We start from the raw sequence: 14,610 nt of genomic DNA, 5'->3' as shown, positions 1-14,610 counted from the left end.
GAGGAAAAATTTAGAGGGAAATACATGAAGCCATTAACACTAGTAAGTCTTGACTGATAATTCTAATAGTATTTTTAGACTTCTTTGAAGTTTTCCAATTTTCTACAAAAGAGGTGAACAACTTGACAATCAGAGAAAAGATGACATTTAAAATAAATGGATTTGTTGATGTGAAAACAAATTCTACCAACCAAACAGAGCCAAGTAGAAACAATATCTATTAACTCTGAAAGCACAGCTGAGCTTTGTGTGTTATTCTCTCTCAATTATCTAGTTGACACCTTAGTCCTCAAAAGGGCCACTGGACAAGAACATTTCAATGTGAGTCAGAAGGTGTTTGAGTGATAAACTCAGTAACTCCTTCCCAGAGCGGAGGAGTAAAGGACAACAGCGAACTGAAAACAGGAGCCCTGTATGAACTAAAAACGCATATCATCAACTCCCCTATCTAAAGAGACCTCCAATTTTTTATCCCTATGTCCCATAAGTTAACTTTCAATAGACTTCATTTTCTTTTGAGGTCATAGGGATTTGTTACTGTTAAAAAGCATCAGGACTGAATTTTTAATATTTCCCTCGTCTAAGAGAGGAGGAGATTCAGGCAACTCCGACACGTCAGAGAGATTCAAAAAGAGCTTCAAACACATGATGGTTATGGAGGGTTTTAGATTTAGAACAGGACAGCACTCCGGTTTTCTGGTTTTGCTGAGATATCAGAAAATTCAGAGGAAAACGCAGGCAGGGAAAAAGGTCCCTTCCTGACTTCCTTACAACAGCCAGAGGCACTCTGAAGCTTACATTTTGAGATGTTTCTCCTATGAATTCTTCTGAAGTAAGAATGCTGCAACTAAGAACTAACTCTGAGTTCAATCATATAGTATAATCTACCTAGAAATTAGCTACCTATCCTCTAGCTTTTGTTTATGTAATTCATACACTCCATTTCATAAACTCCAGTCCCCAGTTCACAGTGAGATATGTCTTTTAAGGAAATCCAGATGACCATCACACTGGAAATGTCAAGTAACATGATTGATGCCTGAAGCTACCCTCTCTTTTTGAATTGATCAAATAAAAACTGAAAAATGAGTATATCAACTGGAGTTGTTATTACGATATCCATGATACAGACATTCCTGCATTGCCTACATGTCCCTACCTTATGGATCCAAACCAGTCTTCTCCCAATCCTAGGGCCCATCTTCATAGAAACATGCTCAAAATAGTTACAAATTTGGCCCTTCCCATTCAGAATCAGCCCCCTCCTTCCCTAATAAGAGCACTAAGTATTCATGCTATGATTACTATATATTTTTCATCATCTGTCTAGTACTTTAAAAATACAGACTTGGCCATAAATAATTAAGTTAATTATGTCGTAGGATCACCTACCCACACAGTATACTGAGGCTCCAAATTACCACAGTCCTTTGCAAAAATGTAAGAACAGCTTCCTGGGAAATAATAGTAGATGCCATCAAAAGTTTCAAAGTGGTATTGCCCCCAGGTTTTGCAAATCCCATCTCTGCCATTGCCCATGTTTGGCACTGAAAAGAAAGAGGATAATATTTAGTAGAATAAAACAAATGATACCTGTTTCTTACAAAGTTCAGTCATGGTTGCTGCTGCTGCTGCCAAGTTGCTTCAGTCGTGTCCGACTCTGTGCGACCCCATAGACAGCAGCCCACCAGGCTCCTCTGTCCCTGGGATTCTCCAGGCAAGAACACTGGAGTGGGTTGCCATTTCCTTCTCCAATGCATAAAAGTGAAAAGTGAAAGTGAAGTCGCTCAGCCGTGTCCGACTCTTAGCGACCCCACGGACTGCAGCCTACCAGGCTCCTCCGTCCATGGGATTCTCCAGGCAAGAGTACTAGAGAGGGGTGCCATTGCCTTCTCCATCAGTCATGGTAGGTGATTCTAATTTTCATTAAAATAAATGTTTACTTCTTTGGTGGACAATATCACAGGAAAAAATACCTAACATAAAGCTCTCAAAACTATCAAATTGCCCTGAAGAAAAACATGGTCTTCAAGTTGAAGAAAGAATTTATGTTAGAAACTTCCTTAATTTTTGCTTTCAAACAAAGACTTTGGAGGTGAGAAAGAGAGGGAAGAATGATACAGTAAAAGAAGGTGATAGTGATATAGCAAATATAATGGCTCTAAAAAAGAGAAATGTCACCACAAAGTATCCTAAAAATTAACACTGGCAGCATTAGAATGTTCTGGTCTCTGCGATTCTTTGAAAATAACTTAGGATCCACAGAGAAAACTAATCATTGGCCAAAAAGTCATGTTTATAAATCTGGGACCTGGGAATGAGGAGCATTAGTCACCCAAAGCATACTGGAATTCATGACCTCAAACTGGTCACATTGTAAGCACTGTTTGTCTTAAAGCATGCAACTTCATCTCCTGTGCCTTCATGTCTATCTCCCTTTACACCCTTGTGGATGGCCCATCTTTCTAGATTAATATGGGAATCAGTGACATTTACTGAGCATTCATTGATTAAGACATTAGAGTATGTTAATATACTTTATAGGTAGCATAGAGAGAAGGCACAATTGTATCTTTTCTTTTTGTAATTTATGTAAATGTATTAGCTTTCGCCAACTTAGACCTGTTCAGGAAAAAATACAGAGCTAGCTATTCATTATTCAGGCAGTCTTTTCTGGTAGTATGCCTTATGTCTGTTGCATATTTTCATAAAATCTTGCACTTTATAGCACATCATAAATGTAATTACTGTTATCTTATATCCTGGTCCTGTCCTCTAGACTGTAATCTCCATCAGGGCAGAAACATGTCTATATTATTCACTTTTCCCAGTGTCCAGCCTGGGATCTAGTAGATGCTCAGTAAATATTCATTAAACAAATGGATTTTATTATTTATTATTGATATAGGCTCCTATATTAGATACTGTGGATAAAAAAAATGTTTAAGAACCCTCTGCTTTGAAGAGTTCTCAATACTATTTCTCTCTTAAAAAAAGTGTAAGTGTTAGTTGCTCAGTCATATCTGACTCTTTGTGACCCTATGGACTGCAGCCCATCAGGCTCCTCTGTCCATAGGATTCTCCAGGCAAGAATATCAGAGTGAGTAGCCATTCCCTTCTCCAGGGGATCTTCCTGACCCAGGAATCGAACCTGGGTCTCTGGAATTGCAGGCAGATTGTTTACTGTCTGAGCTGCCAGAGAAGCCCATGTACAGAATATGCCATTAATTCAAAGTCAGAAAAGAAAGAGTGGCTTCAAATAAAAAATCTAATTTATAAAGCAAAAGAAAGATGAATGGAAACCTGGTTTTAATGGGGCAATACAATTTAAAATGGAAAAAAACACTTGAATCACATTTTTTAAAAGTACTTTAGGAATAAACCTGACTAAGGAAGTTTAAGACTCATACCCTGAGAACTATAAGATATTGATATAGGAAACTGAAGACGATTTAAAGAAATGGAAAAATATCCCATGCTCTGGGGTTAGAAGAATTAATATTGTTAAAATAGCCATACTACCCAAAGTGAAATACCAATTTAATGCAATCCCTATCAAATCACCCATGACATTTTTCACAGAACTAGAACAAATAATCCTAAAATTTATATGAACCATAAAAGTCCAGGATTGACAAACCAATCCTGAGGAAAAATAACAAAGCAGGAAGCCTAACCCTCCCAGACTTGAAACAATAGCACAAAGCTACAGTAATCAAATCAGTGTGGTGCTGGAATAAAAGCAGACAGATGGATCAATGTAACAGAATAGATAGCCCAGAAATAAACCCATATACCTATGGTCAATTAATCTTTGACAAAGGAGGCAAGAATATACAATGGGGAAAAGACAGTCTGTTCAGCAAATGGTGTTGGGAAAGCTGGACAGCCACATGTAAATCAATGAAGCTAGAACACTCCATACCACATACAAAAATAAGCTCAAAATGGCTTAAAGACTTACATAGAAGATATGACATCATGAAACTTCTAGAAGAACACAGGCAAAGCTTTATTTTATATAAATCATACCAATATTTCCTTAGATCGGTCTCCCAAGGCAACAGAAACTAAAGCAAAAAATAAACAAATGGGACCTAACCAAACATAAGCTTTTACACAGCAAAGGAAAGCTTAGAAAGAAAAGACAACCTGTGCACTGAGAGAAAATATTTGCAAGTGATGCGAGAAACAAAAGCTTAATTCCAAAAATGTACAATCAGCTCACACAGCACAATAACAAAAAACAAAACAAACAACACGATAAAAAAATGAGCATAAGACCCAAATAAACATTTTTCTAAAGAAGGCATACAGGTGGCCAAAATCACTAATTATCAGAGAAATGCAAATCAAAGGTACAATGAGGTACCATCTCACACTGGTCAGAATGGCCATCATGTAAAGTCTACAAATAACAAATATGCTGGAGAGGATGTGGGGAAAGAGACCCTTCCTACTCCACTGGTGGGAAAGTAAATAGCTACATCCATCACGGAAAACAGTATGGAGGTTCCTCAAAAACTAAAAATAGAGTTGCCATATGACCCAGCAAGCCCACTCCTGGGCATATATCTGGAAAAAACTATAATTCAAAAAGATACATGCTCTTCTATGTTCATAGCAGTGCTATTCACAATAGCCAAGACATGGAACAACCTAAACGTCCATTGACAGATGAATGGATAAAGTTGTGATATGTATATACAATGGAATACTCCTCAGCCATAAAAATAATGGAGAAGGCAATGGCACCCCACTCCAGTACTCTTGCCTGGAAAATCCCATGGACGGAGGAGCCTGGTAGGCTGTAGTCCATGGGGTCGCTAAGAGTCGGACACGACTGAGTGACTTCACTTTCACTTTTCATTTTCATGCATTGGAGAAGGAAATGGCAACCCACTCCAGTGTTCTTGCCTGGAGAATCCCAGGGATGGGGGAGCCTGGTGGGCTGCCGTCTATGGGGTCGCACAGAGTCGGACGCGACTGAAGTGACTTAGCAGCATAAAAATAAAGAATAAACTAATGCTATTTACAGCTACATGGATGGACCCAGAGATTATCACACTGCGCAAAGTAAGCCAGAAAGAGAAACACAAATATCACATGATATCACTCACGTGTAGAATCTAAAATATGACACAAATGAACCTATCTTCAAAGCAGAAATAGATTCGTAGACATACAGAACAGACTTGTGGCTGCCAAGGTGGATGGGAATGCGGAAGGGATGGACTGGGAGTTTGGGACTAGAGGATGAAAATTATTACATGTAGAATGGGTAAACTGAAAGGTCCTATTGTATAGCACAGGGAACTGTATTCAATATCCTTGAACCATGATAGAAAAAATACAGAAAAAAACAATATAATACTGGATCATCGAAAAAGCAAGAGAGTTCCAGAAAAACATCTATTTCTGCTTTATTGACTATGCCAAAGCCTTTGACTGTGTGGATCACAAGAAACTGTGGAAAATTCTGAAAGAGATGGGAATACCAGACCACCTGACCTGCCTCTTGAGAAACCTGTATGCAGGTCAGGAAGCAACAGTTAGAACTGGACATGGAACAACAAACTGGTTCCAAATAGGAAAAGGAGTACGTCAAAGCTGTATATTGTCATCCTGCTTATTTAACTTATATGCAGAGTACATCATGAGAAACGCTGGACTGGAAGAAATACAAGCTGGAATCAAGATTGCCGGGAGAAATATCAATAAGCTCAGATATGCAGATGACACCACCCTTATGGCAGAAAGTGAAGAGGAACTCAAAAGCCTCTTGATGAAAGTGAAAGTGGAGAGTGAAAAAGTTGGCTTAAAGCTCAACATTCAGAAGATGAAGATCATGGCATCTGGTCCCATCACTTCATGGGAAATAGATAGGGAAACAGTGGAAACAGTGTCAGACTTTATTTTTGGGGGCTCCAAAATCACTGCAGATGGTGACTGCAGCCATGAAATTAAAAGACGCTTACTCCTTGGAAGGAAAGTTATGACCACCTAATAGCATGTTGAAAAGCAGAGACATTACTTTGCCAACAAAGGTCCGTCTAGTCAAGGCTATGGTTTTTCCTGTGGTCATGTATGGATGTGAGAGTTGGACCGTGAAGAAGGCTGAGCGCCGAAGAATTGATGCTTTTGAACTGTGGTGTTGGAGAAGACTCTTGAGAGTCCCTTGGACTGCAAGGAGATCCAAGCAGTCCATTCTGAAGGAGATCAGCCCTGGGATTTCTTTGGAGGGAATGATGCTGAAGCTGAAACTCCAGTACTTTGGCCACCTCATGGGAAGAGTTGTCTCATTGGAAAAGACTCTGATGCTGGGAGGGATTGGGGGCAGGAGGAGAAGGGGACGACAGAGGATGAGATGGCTGGATGGCATCACTGACTCGATGGACGTGAGTCTGAGTGAACTCCAGGAGTTGGTGATGGACAGGGAGGCCTGGCGTGCTGCGATTCATGGGGTCGCAAAGAGTCAGACACGACTGACGGACTGAACTGAACTGAACTGATACTTTAAAAATTAAATTAAAAAATCTAAAAACAAAAAATACTTGAACTAGTAGAGTTCAATGAGAAGTGAAAGAGGGCATATCCATTTTCTTTCACATTGTTTCAAAATTACTGGAAATAAATCATGTATACTCTAGTTAAAACACAATATAATTGTCCCAAATCCCAAAGGATGAACACTAATACAGCAAATTATGCCTTCATGCTCTCTGTAGCACCTCATAATTCTCTCAGAAGTATCCCTGAAACTTACCAATCTGGCACCGTGTCCCAAGAGCCTGAAATATTTGACAGTCACATGTACCAGCCTTAGAACAAAAAGCTCCGTTAAGGCATTCATGAGGACAAGAACCTGAAGGGCAAAAAAAAATTAGTTATCTTCTGGCATGCATCAGTTTTTATAAACACAATCTGTCAAGATTTAGCTTGGACTAACTGTAACCTCTGTTAACTCAAATAGAACCCTGGGCCTATTGCCTTGATAAGCTAAAGAATTAAGCTCCTCAAGTCTCTTTCTAGTTCATTTCATTATGTGTGCTGTGAAATAAGAAAGACAGGCTTTCACATCTCAAACTACCCTGAGAGCAAAGGTTAGCCTCCTTCAAGCAATTGAAAGGTCAAGTTCCCATGTAAGGAATCCCTGTCCCAGATGATGAGAACCAGAAACACACAAGCTGCAGATGATTCCCTTGACAGAGTTTGGCACCAGCTGCACAACTGATCAGCTACTTCTCCAGGAGCAAATGTGGTATTAAAGAAAAACATCCATCATTAGCTCAAGGGATCAGGCACAATATAGAATTCGAAAAGAAATTCTTATTTTTTAAGAGAACGATTAAACATTCTATTTGAAGCTGTGCATTAATCGTCAGGCTTAATTGCAAATGACGCATTCTTTCTGACCCATAGCTAATTTTAATGGGGCAGAAGCCAAAGCTGCTGCTGGTTGTCATGAAAAATATTTTTTCTTTCATGAAAAGAAAAATCACCCCGAAGGATTATGTTGGAAAGAGAAAGAAAGAAACTATGAGTTCCTGAGTGAGTTTGAAAGCTGCAAATGAATCACAGTGAAAATCCCTCCTCTAATAAGGAGAGGACAAGAGACCCTGGCAAAGCTCAACAGGAAGGATTTAAGCAACACATCAAGAGAACTAGAGAACATCTTTGAGTGACCATAAAGTGTTTACTAAAGACTGGCTCTCTTTGGAATATGGTAAGGTCATGAAAGGCACTAGTCTAACTGTGGTATTTTAACCACAGTTCTGCAGAAGGCAAGAATTTAAAACTCTATTACCCTTGCACCTTAAGATCCATTGATCTAAAATGTCTCCACTTTTAAAGACATACAACTCTCTAATTATATCTTAACTGAGGAGGAATGAGCTGTCTTAATTTTGATCATAAATATAGATAAAAATGACATTTGTCATAAATTTAAATGCAGTTCTCTTTTTCTGGTGGGGGTACATATATACATATATCTTTGAATTTTATCTTAAGTCACAATATTGTATTTTTCCAATCAATAAATGTCAAAGTAATTACATAAGCATACATAATTATCACTTTCAAAAATTTATTTACAACCCTGTTTATTCTCCTGAAAACAGATACCAAAACAAAACTGGTCAGAAACCCCTGTTTTTTTAAATACAAAAAAAAAAAAATCAAATTGAATTTCAAACTACCATTAGCATATTGCTAAATGGAAATGAGAAATTGGTAAGCGAAAAGAGCAATGTCAAAGAGTCAATTGATTCAGGAAAAAAAAAAAAGTCTGATATCCACTGATATCTTTCCTGGTCATACAGTTATGAGCTTTGTCTGCTTAGCCTTGCTTGTTTTCAAATATAATTCATATTTCTATGTGAAGTAAACTTAAACTGATCCTATTACCACCCTGGCTCAGTTCCATCATGCATTATATGGAAATTACAGAGTTCATTCACTATACGCCCCAAAGGGGTCTTTTGAGAAGCAAATACAAAACCATAGAGTTAGCACTGACCTTTTATTTTGCTCTCACCCCAATTAATAGCTTCATGGAAGAAGTATCTTGGAGAAGTTGCTTCAAACTTTAAAAGAAAGAAATCAGAATTCAAGAGAATTAAATTACTTAATTCAAGGCGAACATGCAAATTGGAAAACCTGGAAAACAGCTACAAACACAGAAATCATAAACAGCTGACTCCATTTTTCCTTGGACTATTAAGGCAAAATCTTGGAGCGGCAGAAAGGGCTCCTCTTGGGTTGTAGTTAGATTTGACTTCAAGGTTTGGTTTTGTTTCCTGAATCTGACAAGTCCTTCATCCTCTCTGACCTCAGTTCTGCCTCCCTGCCCTCTTTGGAAAAGAGCCTGGTCAGAATCTAATCTTTGCATTAGCTGACTGCCTTGCCTGCAGAAGTAGCAGTTTTTAAATATTTTTAAATATTTAAATATTTAAAAATGCATGGGACTGGAGGACCAACAGACAGGGATGTACCCACTGCCTGCAACCCATCTGGGCAAGATACCATCCACAGAAGCCTCAGCCGCTGAAGTGTGAGTGTGCCATCCTGAGTCTCCAAAGAGCTGCCACTTTAAAGTTCACAGAGCAGTTAAATGTATCTTTTTTGTGTGTGTTTTTTTTGTTGGTGGTGGTGGTGGTGGGTTTTTTTTTTTTTTTTAAACTTTACATAATTGTATTAGTGTTGCCAAATATCAAAATGAATCCGCCACCGGTATACATGTGTTCCCCATCCTGAACCCTCCTCCCTCCTGCCTCCCCATACCATCCCTCTGGGTCGTCCCAGTGCTCTAGCCCCAAGCATCCAGTATCGTGCATCGAACCTGGACTGGCATCTCGTTTCATACATGATATTTTACATGTTTCAATGCCATTCTCCCAAATCTTCCCACCCTCTCCCTCTCCCTCTCCCATAGACATGTATCTTTTTATAGAGCCCAAAGGACATCAGGGTATTCATTAAGAGCATGAATTATAGAATCAAAAGGTTCTGGATTAGAGGCCTGATTCTGCCACTTTTTACTCCAAGGCAAATTTCTTAACTGCTTAGCACCTTCTTTTACTTGTCTGTGAAATGGGAACAATGATACATACTTCACTATGTAGCTCCAGCATAATACCTCACATATAGAAGATTAGCAAGAAAGAGATTTATATTAATCTAAGGAACCCAGATAAAATTATAAGATTTAGAGAGGTTAATATGGAGTAGTTGGAAAAGGAAACGGCAATCCACTCCAGTACTCTTGCCTGGGAAATCCCATGGACAAAGGAGCCTAGTAGGCTACAGTCCATGGGGTCACAAAGAGTCAGACATGACTGAGGAGTAGTAGTAAATAATTGTGGATTATTAAAACTAATCGATTATGGCTTTTTATTCCAATTTAATGCCAGTTTAGTGTATGATCTGGGGCAATGTCCTTTCCAACAGGATTTTTACATTCACCAGAAGAATACGTATTCCCCAAATTTGGCATGTAATAATTAAATTGACTACCAGAAGATGTTAGAAAAACTGGAAAGAGTGAAGGATAAGAAGAAAGCAGGATAAAGATTGTGATTTCAGGTACAAAGCCCTTTTTCAACAGATTCTGGTCTCCTTTCTACATGGTAACATCTTATTTTAACAGGCAAAGCTGCCCCATGGCAGAAAAAAGGACACCCACACTCACCACTTCAAGGCTCTTTTCTAAAGTCTTTGGCCCGTATCACGGCTCCAGGTTCACTGCTGTCTGCTTTCATTCTTCCAAGATTTTGTCCTCACTGTTCAGCCTCCTCTTTTTACCTTTTCCTCTCTCTTCCAACTAAGTCAGACTCACAACTGTCTACGACCTGGATTCCCCCAAGACAAGGCTTATGCTCTCTCTAGCCATATTGTCTGGGACTGCCTAAACCTAACACAACCACCGATATTACCGGGCACCGAACTCTTCTCATGTGGGTGCTAATGAATCATTGCTGGTGCTCACTAACAGTATATATTGACTTCAGCTGTGGCTCTACAGGCTCATTAATGAGAACAAATTATTTAACCTGCTCAGTCTCAGTTTCCCAATCTGTAAAATGGAATAACAATAACTGTCTCACAGAATTGTGAGAACTAAATGAAATGAGATAAGTAAATCACCAAGAATGGTGCTAGGCACATAATAAGTTTTTGTAAATATGTTACCTCCTTACATTATTAAGCAAAAACTGATTAAAGTTCACTAATTACACTGGATAACACTAGACCAAGACAAAAATACACAATTCGTTTTTCACTCAACTTAGGCTATACCTCCTCCATGGGAATCACAGTCACTACCTAGGACACCCACCTCCTGGTCACCACAACATCCTATTCACTGCGACATTCCGTGCATCACGGTGTTTCACTAATGCTAAGATATGACACACAGCTTTTATTTTTATAACAGATCTGAACTCAGAATGGCATAGCTTATGTCTATAATTGGAGGGTTTTTTTTTTTTTTCATTTTTCATGTTATACAAACAATAGCAAATAATGGGTGGTGTCTTAGATTCAATGAACAAGTTACACAAAAAGGACTTCTTTACAGGTCTGCCTCCACTAGACAATGAGTTTCTAGAAAACAAGCTGTTCATGGTTATATCTCTAGCACGGCCCCTTTTATGTTGTCAACAAATACCAACGGAACCAAAAATAGACCTTACGCAAATGGGAGTGATCTGCCTCCCAAAGTTGTTTAGAACCATGACTACAAAATGTTCTGTTGATGCCCCTCCTCACATCCTCTTAGCCCATCTTGAACTTTCCCTGCATCTGGGCTTTTGAGCACATTGAAACTCTCAAGCACGAGCTTCTTTTCGTCTCTGCCTTAGGGTAGAGTCCAAGCAGAACAGACAAGAGAAATGCCTTTCAGGAGATTTAAGTGCCCCCAGAAGCTGCCCTCCATCAATGAGAGGCAGGTGTGGGTGGATAAGTATCCCAGCTACCCGATTCCTTGGAGAAACAATTCTAAAACACTCTACACAGATCCTCAGAGGGATGCCCGCAAGACTGAGCCCCAGATGTTTAAAGCAGGAAGACCCCTCATTGACAGAGATGAGCTGGATTTTCTCCCTTCCCTGGCTCCCTTTCCTCCCCCTACCCCGCTCCTGCACATACAAATTGCCCGTACCCTCTAATAAACAATTTGCCTCTGCTTTCAGGAGAAGAGTTTTGAAATGCGACACAAATGCAAAGAAAAGTTACAAGCTGTGGGTGCATGTATTCACATAACTGACGAAAGAGGACAGCCCATTCCTCTTCAGTGCCAATTACAAACCCACAGGAGGGCGAGAAGCACAGAGAAGTCACTGCAGTGCACAACGGACAGGTACAGTTGCACAAGGGCAGCACAGGGACCGTGCACAATTATAGGGACATTCACAGAAGTGTGTGTCTACCCTCCTCTGCTCACTGTTAACTCATTGTCAACGTACTCCTGAGTCCTTGGGTGCACAGATCAGTCCGTGTTCCTAGAGTGGGGAAGTGAATCTGTGGACAAGAATGGCCTTTGTCACAGATGAAATTTCAGTCCTAAACTGTGCAAGGCATCATTGCAACCTCATTGCCCTTCTTTAATATTTCTTCTCTTAGAGTTTGTTCAGATGTTAAATAATGGTGCATGTTCTCCAGCTACAGGAAATAGAAGTGTCCAGCTCTTCAGTCTCTCTAAAAGAAATCAAGACAAGTGCATTTCTCACTTATAAACAAAATGCAGGCATTAACATACCTCTGGGGGGTAAATTATACAAATTCTAAAAAATCCAAATGGTCAATAGAATAAGCCCATCCATAGGCTGCTTAACGTGACAGCTGTGGGGTATGTTTCACAGGTTCTCCAATCTAGTAGGTTCTACAAGAATGAAGTTTATCTCAAAATTAAATTTTCTTATACATCAATGGAACAAAATAGAAAGCCCAGAGATGAATCCACACACATATGGACACCTTATCTTTGACAAAGGAGGCAAGAATATACAATGGATTAAAGACAATCTCTTTAACAAGTGGTGCTGGGAAAACTGGTCAACCACTTGTAAAAGAATGAAACTAGACCACTTTCTAACACCATACACAAAAATAAACTCAAAATGGATTAAACATCTCAACGTAAGACCAGAAACTATAAAACTCCTAGAGGAAAACATAGGCAAAACACTCTCCGACATACATCACAGCAGGATCCTCTATGACCCACCTCCCAGAATATTGGAAATAAAAGCAAAAATAAACAAATGGGACCTAATTCAAATTAAAAGCTTCTGCACAACAAAGGAAACTATAAGCAAGGTGAAAAGACAGCCTTCAGAATGGGAGAAAATAATAGCAAATGAAGCAACTGACAAACAACTAATCTCAAGAATATACAAGCAACTCCTACAGCTCAACTCCAGAAAAATAAATGACTCAATCAAACAATGGGCCAAAGAACTAAATAGACATTTCTCCAAAGAAGACATACAGATGGCTAACAAACACATGAAAAGATGCTCAACATCACTCATTATCAGAGAAATGCAAATCAAAACCACTATGAGGTACCATTTCACGCCAGTCAGAATGGCTGCGATCCAAAAGTCTACAAGCAATAAATGCTGGAGAGGGTGTGGAGAAAAGGGAACCCTCTTACACTGTTGGTGGGAATGCAAACTAGTACAGCCACTATGGAGAACAGTGTGGAGATTCCTTAAAAAACTGGAAATAGAACTGCCTTATGATCCAGCAATCCCACTACTGGGAATACACACTGAGGAAACCAGAATTGAAAGAGACACGTGTACCCCAATGTTCATCACAGCACTGTTTATAATAGCCAGGACATGGAAGCAACCTAGATGTCCATCAGCAGATGAATGGATAAGAAAGCTGTGGTACATATACACAATGGAGTATTGCTCAGCCATTAAAAAGAATACATTTGAATCAGTTCTAATGAGGTGGATGAAACTGGAGCCTATTATACAGAGTGAAGTAAGCCAGAAAGAAAAACACCAATACAGTATACTAACGCATACATATGGAATTTAGAAAGATGGTAACAATAACCCTGTATATGAGACAGCAAAAGAGACACTGATGTATAGAACAGTCTTTTGGACTCTGTGGGAGAGGGAGAGGGTGAGATGATTTGCAAGAATGGCATTGAAATACGTAAAATATCATGTAAGAAACGAGTCGCCAGTCCAGGTTCGATGCACGATACTGGATGCTTGGGGCTGGTGCACTGGGACGACCCAGAGGGATGGTATGGGGAGGGAGGAGGGACGAGGGTTCAGGATGGGGAACACGTGTATGCCTGTGGTGGATTCATTTCGATATATGGCAGAACCAATACAATATTGTAAAGTTTAAAAATAAAATTAAAAAAAATTAAATTTTCTACTGAGTTGTGTGGATGTCTTTTTGTGGCTAACATGGCCTACTGGTAAACATGTACTTAACATTTCTCAGAGAAAAACCATTTTAACCACTTCACATGATACATTAAGTACTTACATACACAAAATACTTTTTAGAAATAAAAAGTGTTTCCCTTTGAAAGACAATTCTTTGCCTGTGCTAGTACAAAGAAAGATCTTCATTCTTGTTGAGGATAAATTAGTTCTGTCTTCTGAATTGTCACAACAGCATATCATATCTCTTTTTTTTCCAATTATCTTTAATTAAGTTAAATATTAAAATATATTACAGATATATTTATATCTTTAAATATAAAATAATTAGGCATCCATCAGAAAATGCTAACAGAAATTGATTACAATTCAGCATTTGACAAAGACCTTGAATATATAAGCTGTCTGCTACATAAATACTCAAATCATATTACTTTCCAAAGAAATGCCTTTTTGAGTCAGGATTCTCTATCTTACCATCCATCTTTAACAGAGAACTATTTTTAAAAATCCACCCATTTAAACATTCCAACCATAATTTGAAGATACTACGATTATGTCACAGAATATCATTTAGATAAAAGGACTCAAGCAAAAAGGTGTCCTCAAATTCAGTGCTACTCAACCCCTCTAAAAAAAAAAGTCACTTCTTCATCAGTGCCTATAATTTGGATTTATTAGATAA

General features: G+C 38.9%; 1 protein-coding gene across 1 annotated transcript in view; it reads right to left on the bottom strand.

Annotated features, from left to right (window-relative positions):
• OTOGL (otogelin like) overlaps window positions 1-10,331 on the bottom strand; it is a 169,022-nt gene extending 158,691 nt beyond the window's left edge. The window contains exons 1-4 of the mRNA XM_086398845.1: window positions 10,193-10,331; window positions 8,522-8,588; window positions 6,767-6,865; window positions 1,393-1,547 (exon numbers count right to left, since the gene is read on the bottom strand). Of these exons, the coding sequence (XP_086254971.1) occupies window positions 1,393-1,539 (147 nt within the window). The 5' untranslated portion in view covers window positions 1,540-1,547; window positions 6,767-6,865; window positions 8,522-8,588; window positions 10,193-10,331. The remainder of the gene's footprint in view (window positions 1-1,392; window positions 1,548-6,766; window positions 6,866-8,521; window positions 8,589-10,192) is intronic.
• Window positions 10,332-14,610: the final 4,279 nt, after the last annotated feature.

The sequence above is a fragment of the Bos grunniens genome, chromosome 5, assembly GCF_055505025.1.
Source record: "Bos grunniens cultivar Pamir isolate PY7600 chromosome 5, Bosgru_T2T1.0, whole genome shotgun sequence".
NCBI classification, from domain to species: domain Eukaryota; kingdom Metazoa; phylum Chordata; class Mammalia; order Artiodactyla; family Bovidae; genus Bos; species Bos grunniens.
This window is presented reverse-complemented; position numbering and strand designations above follow the sequence as displayed.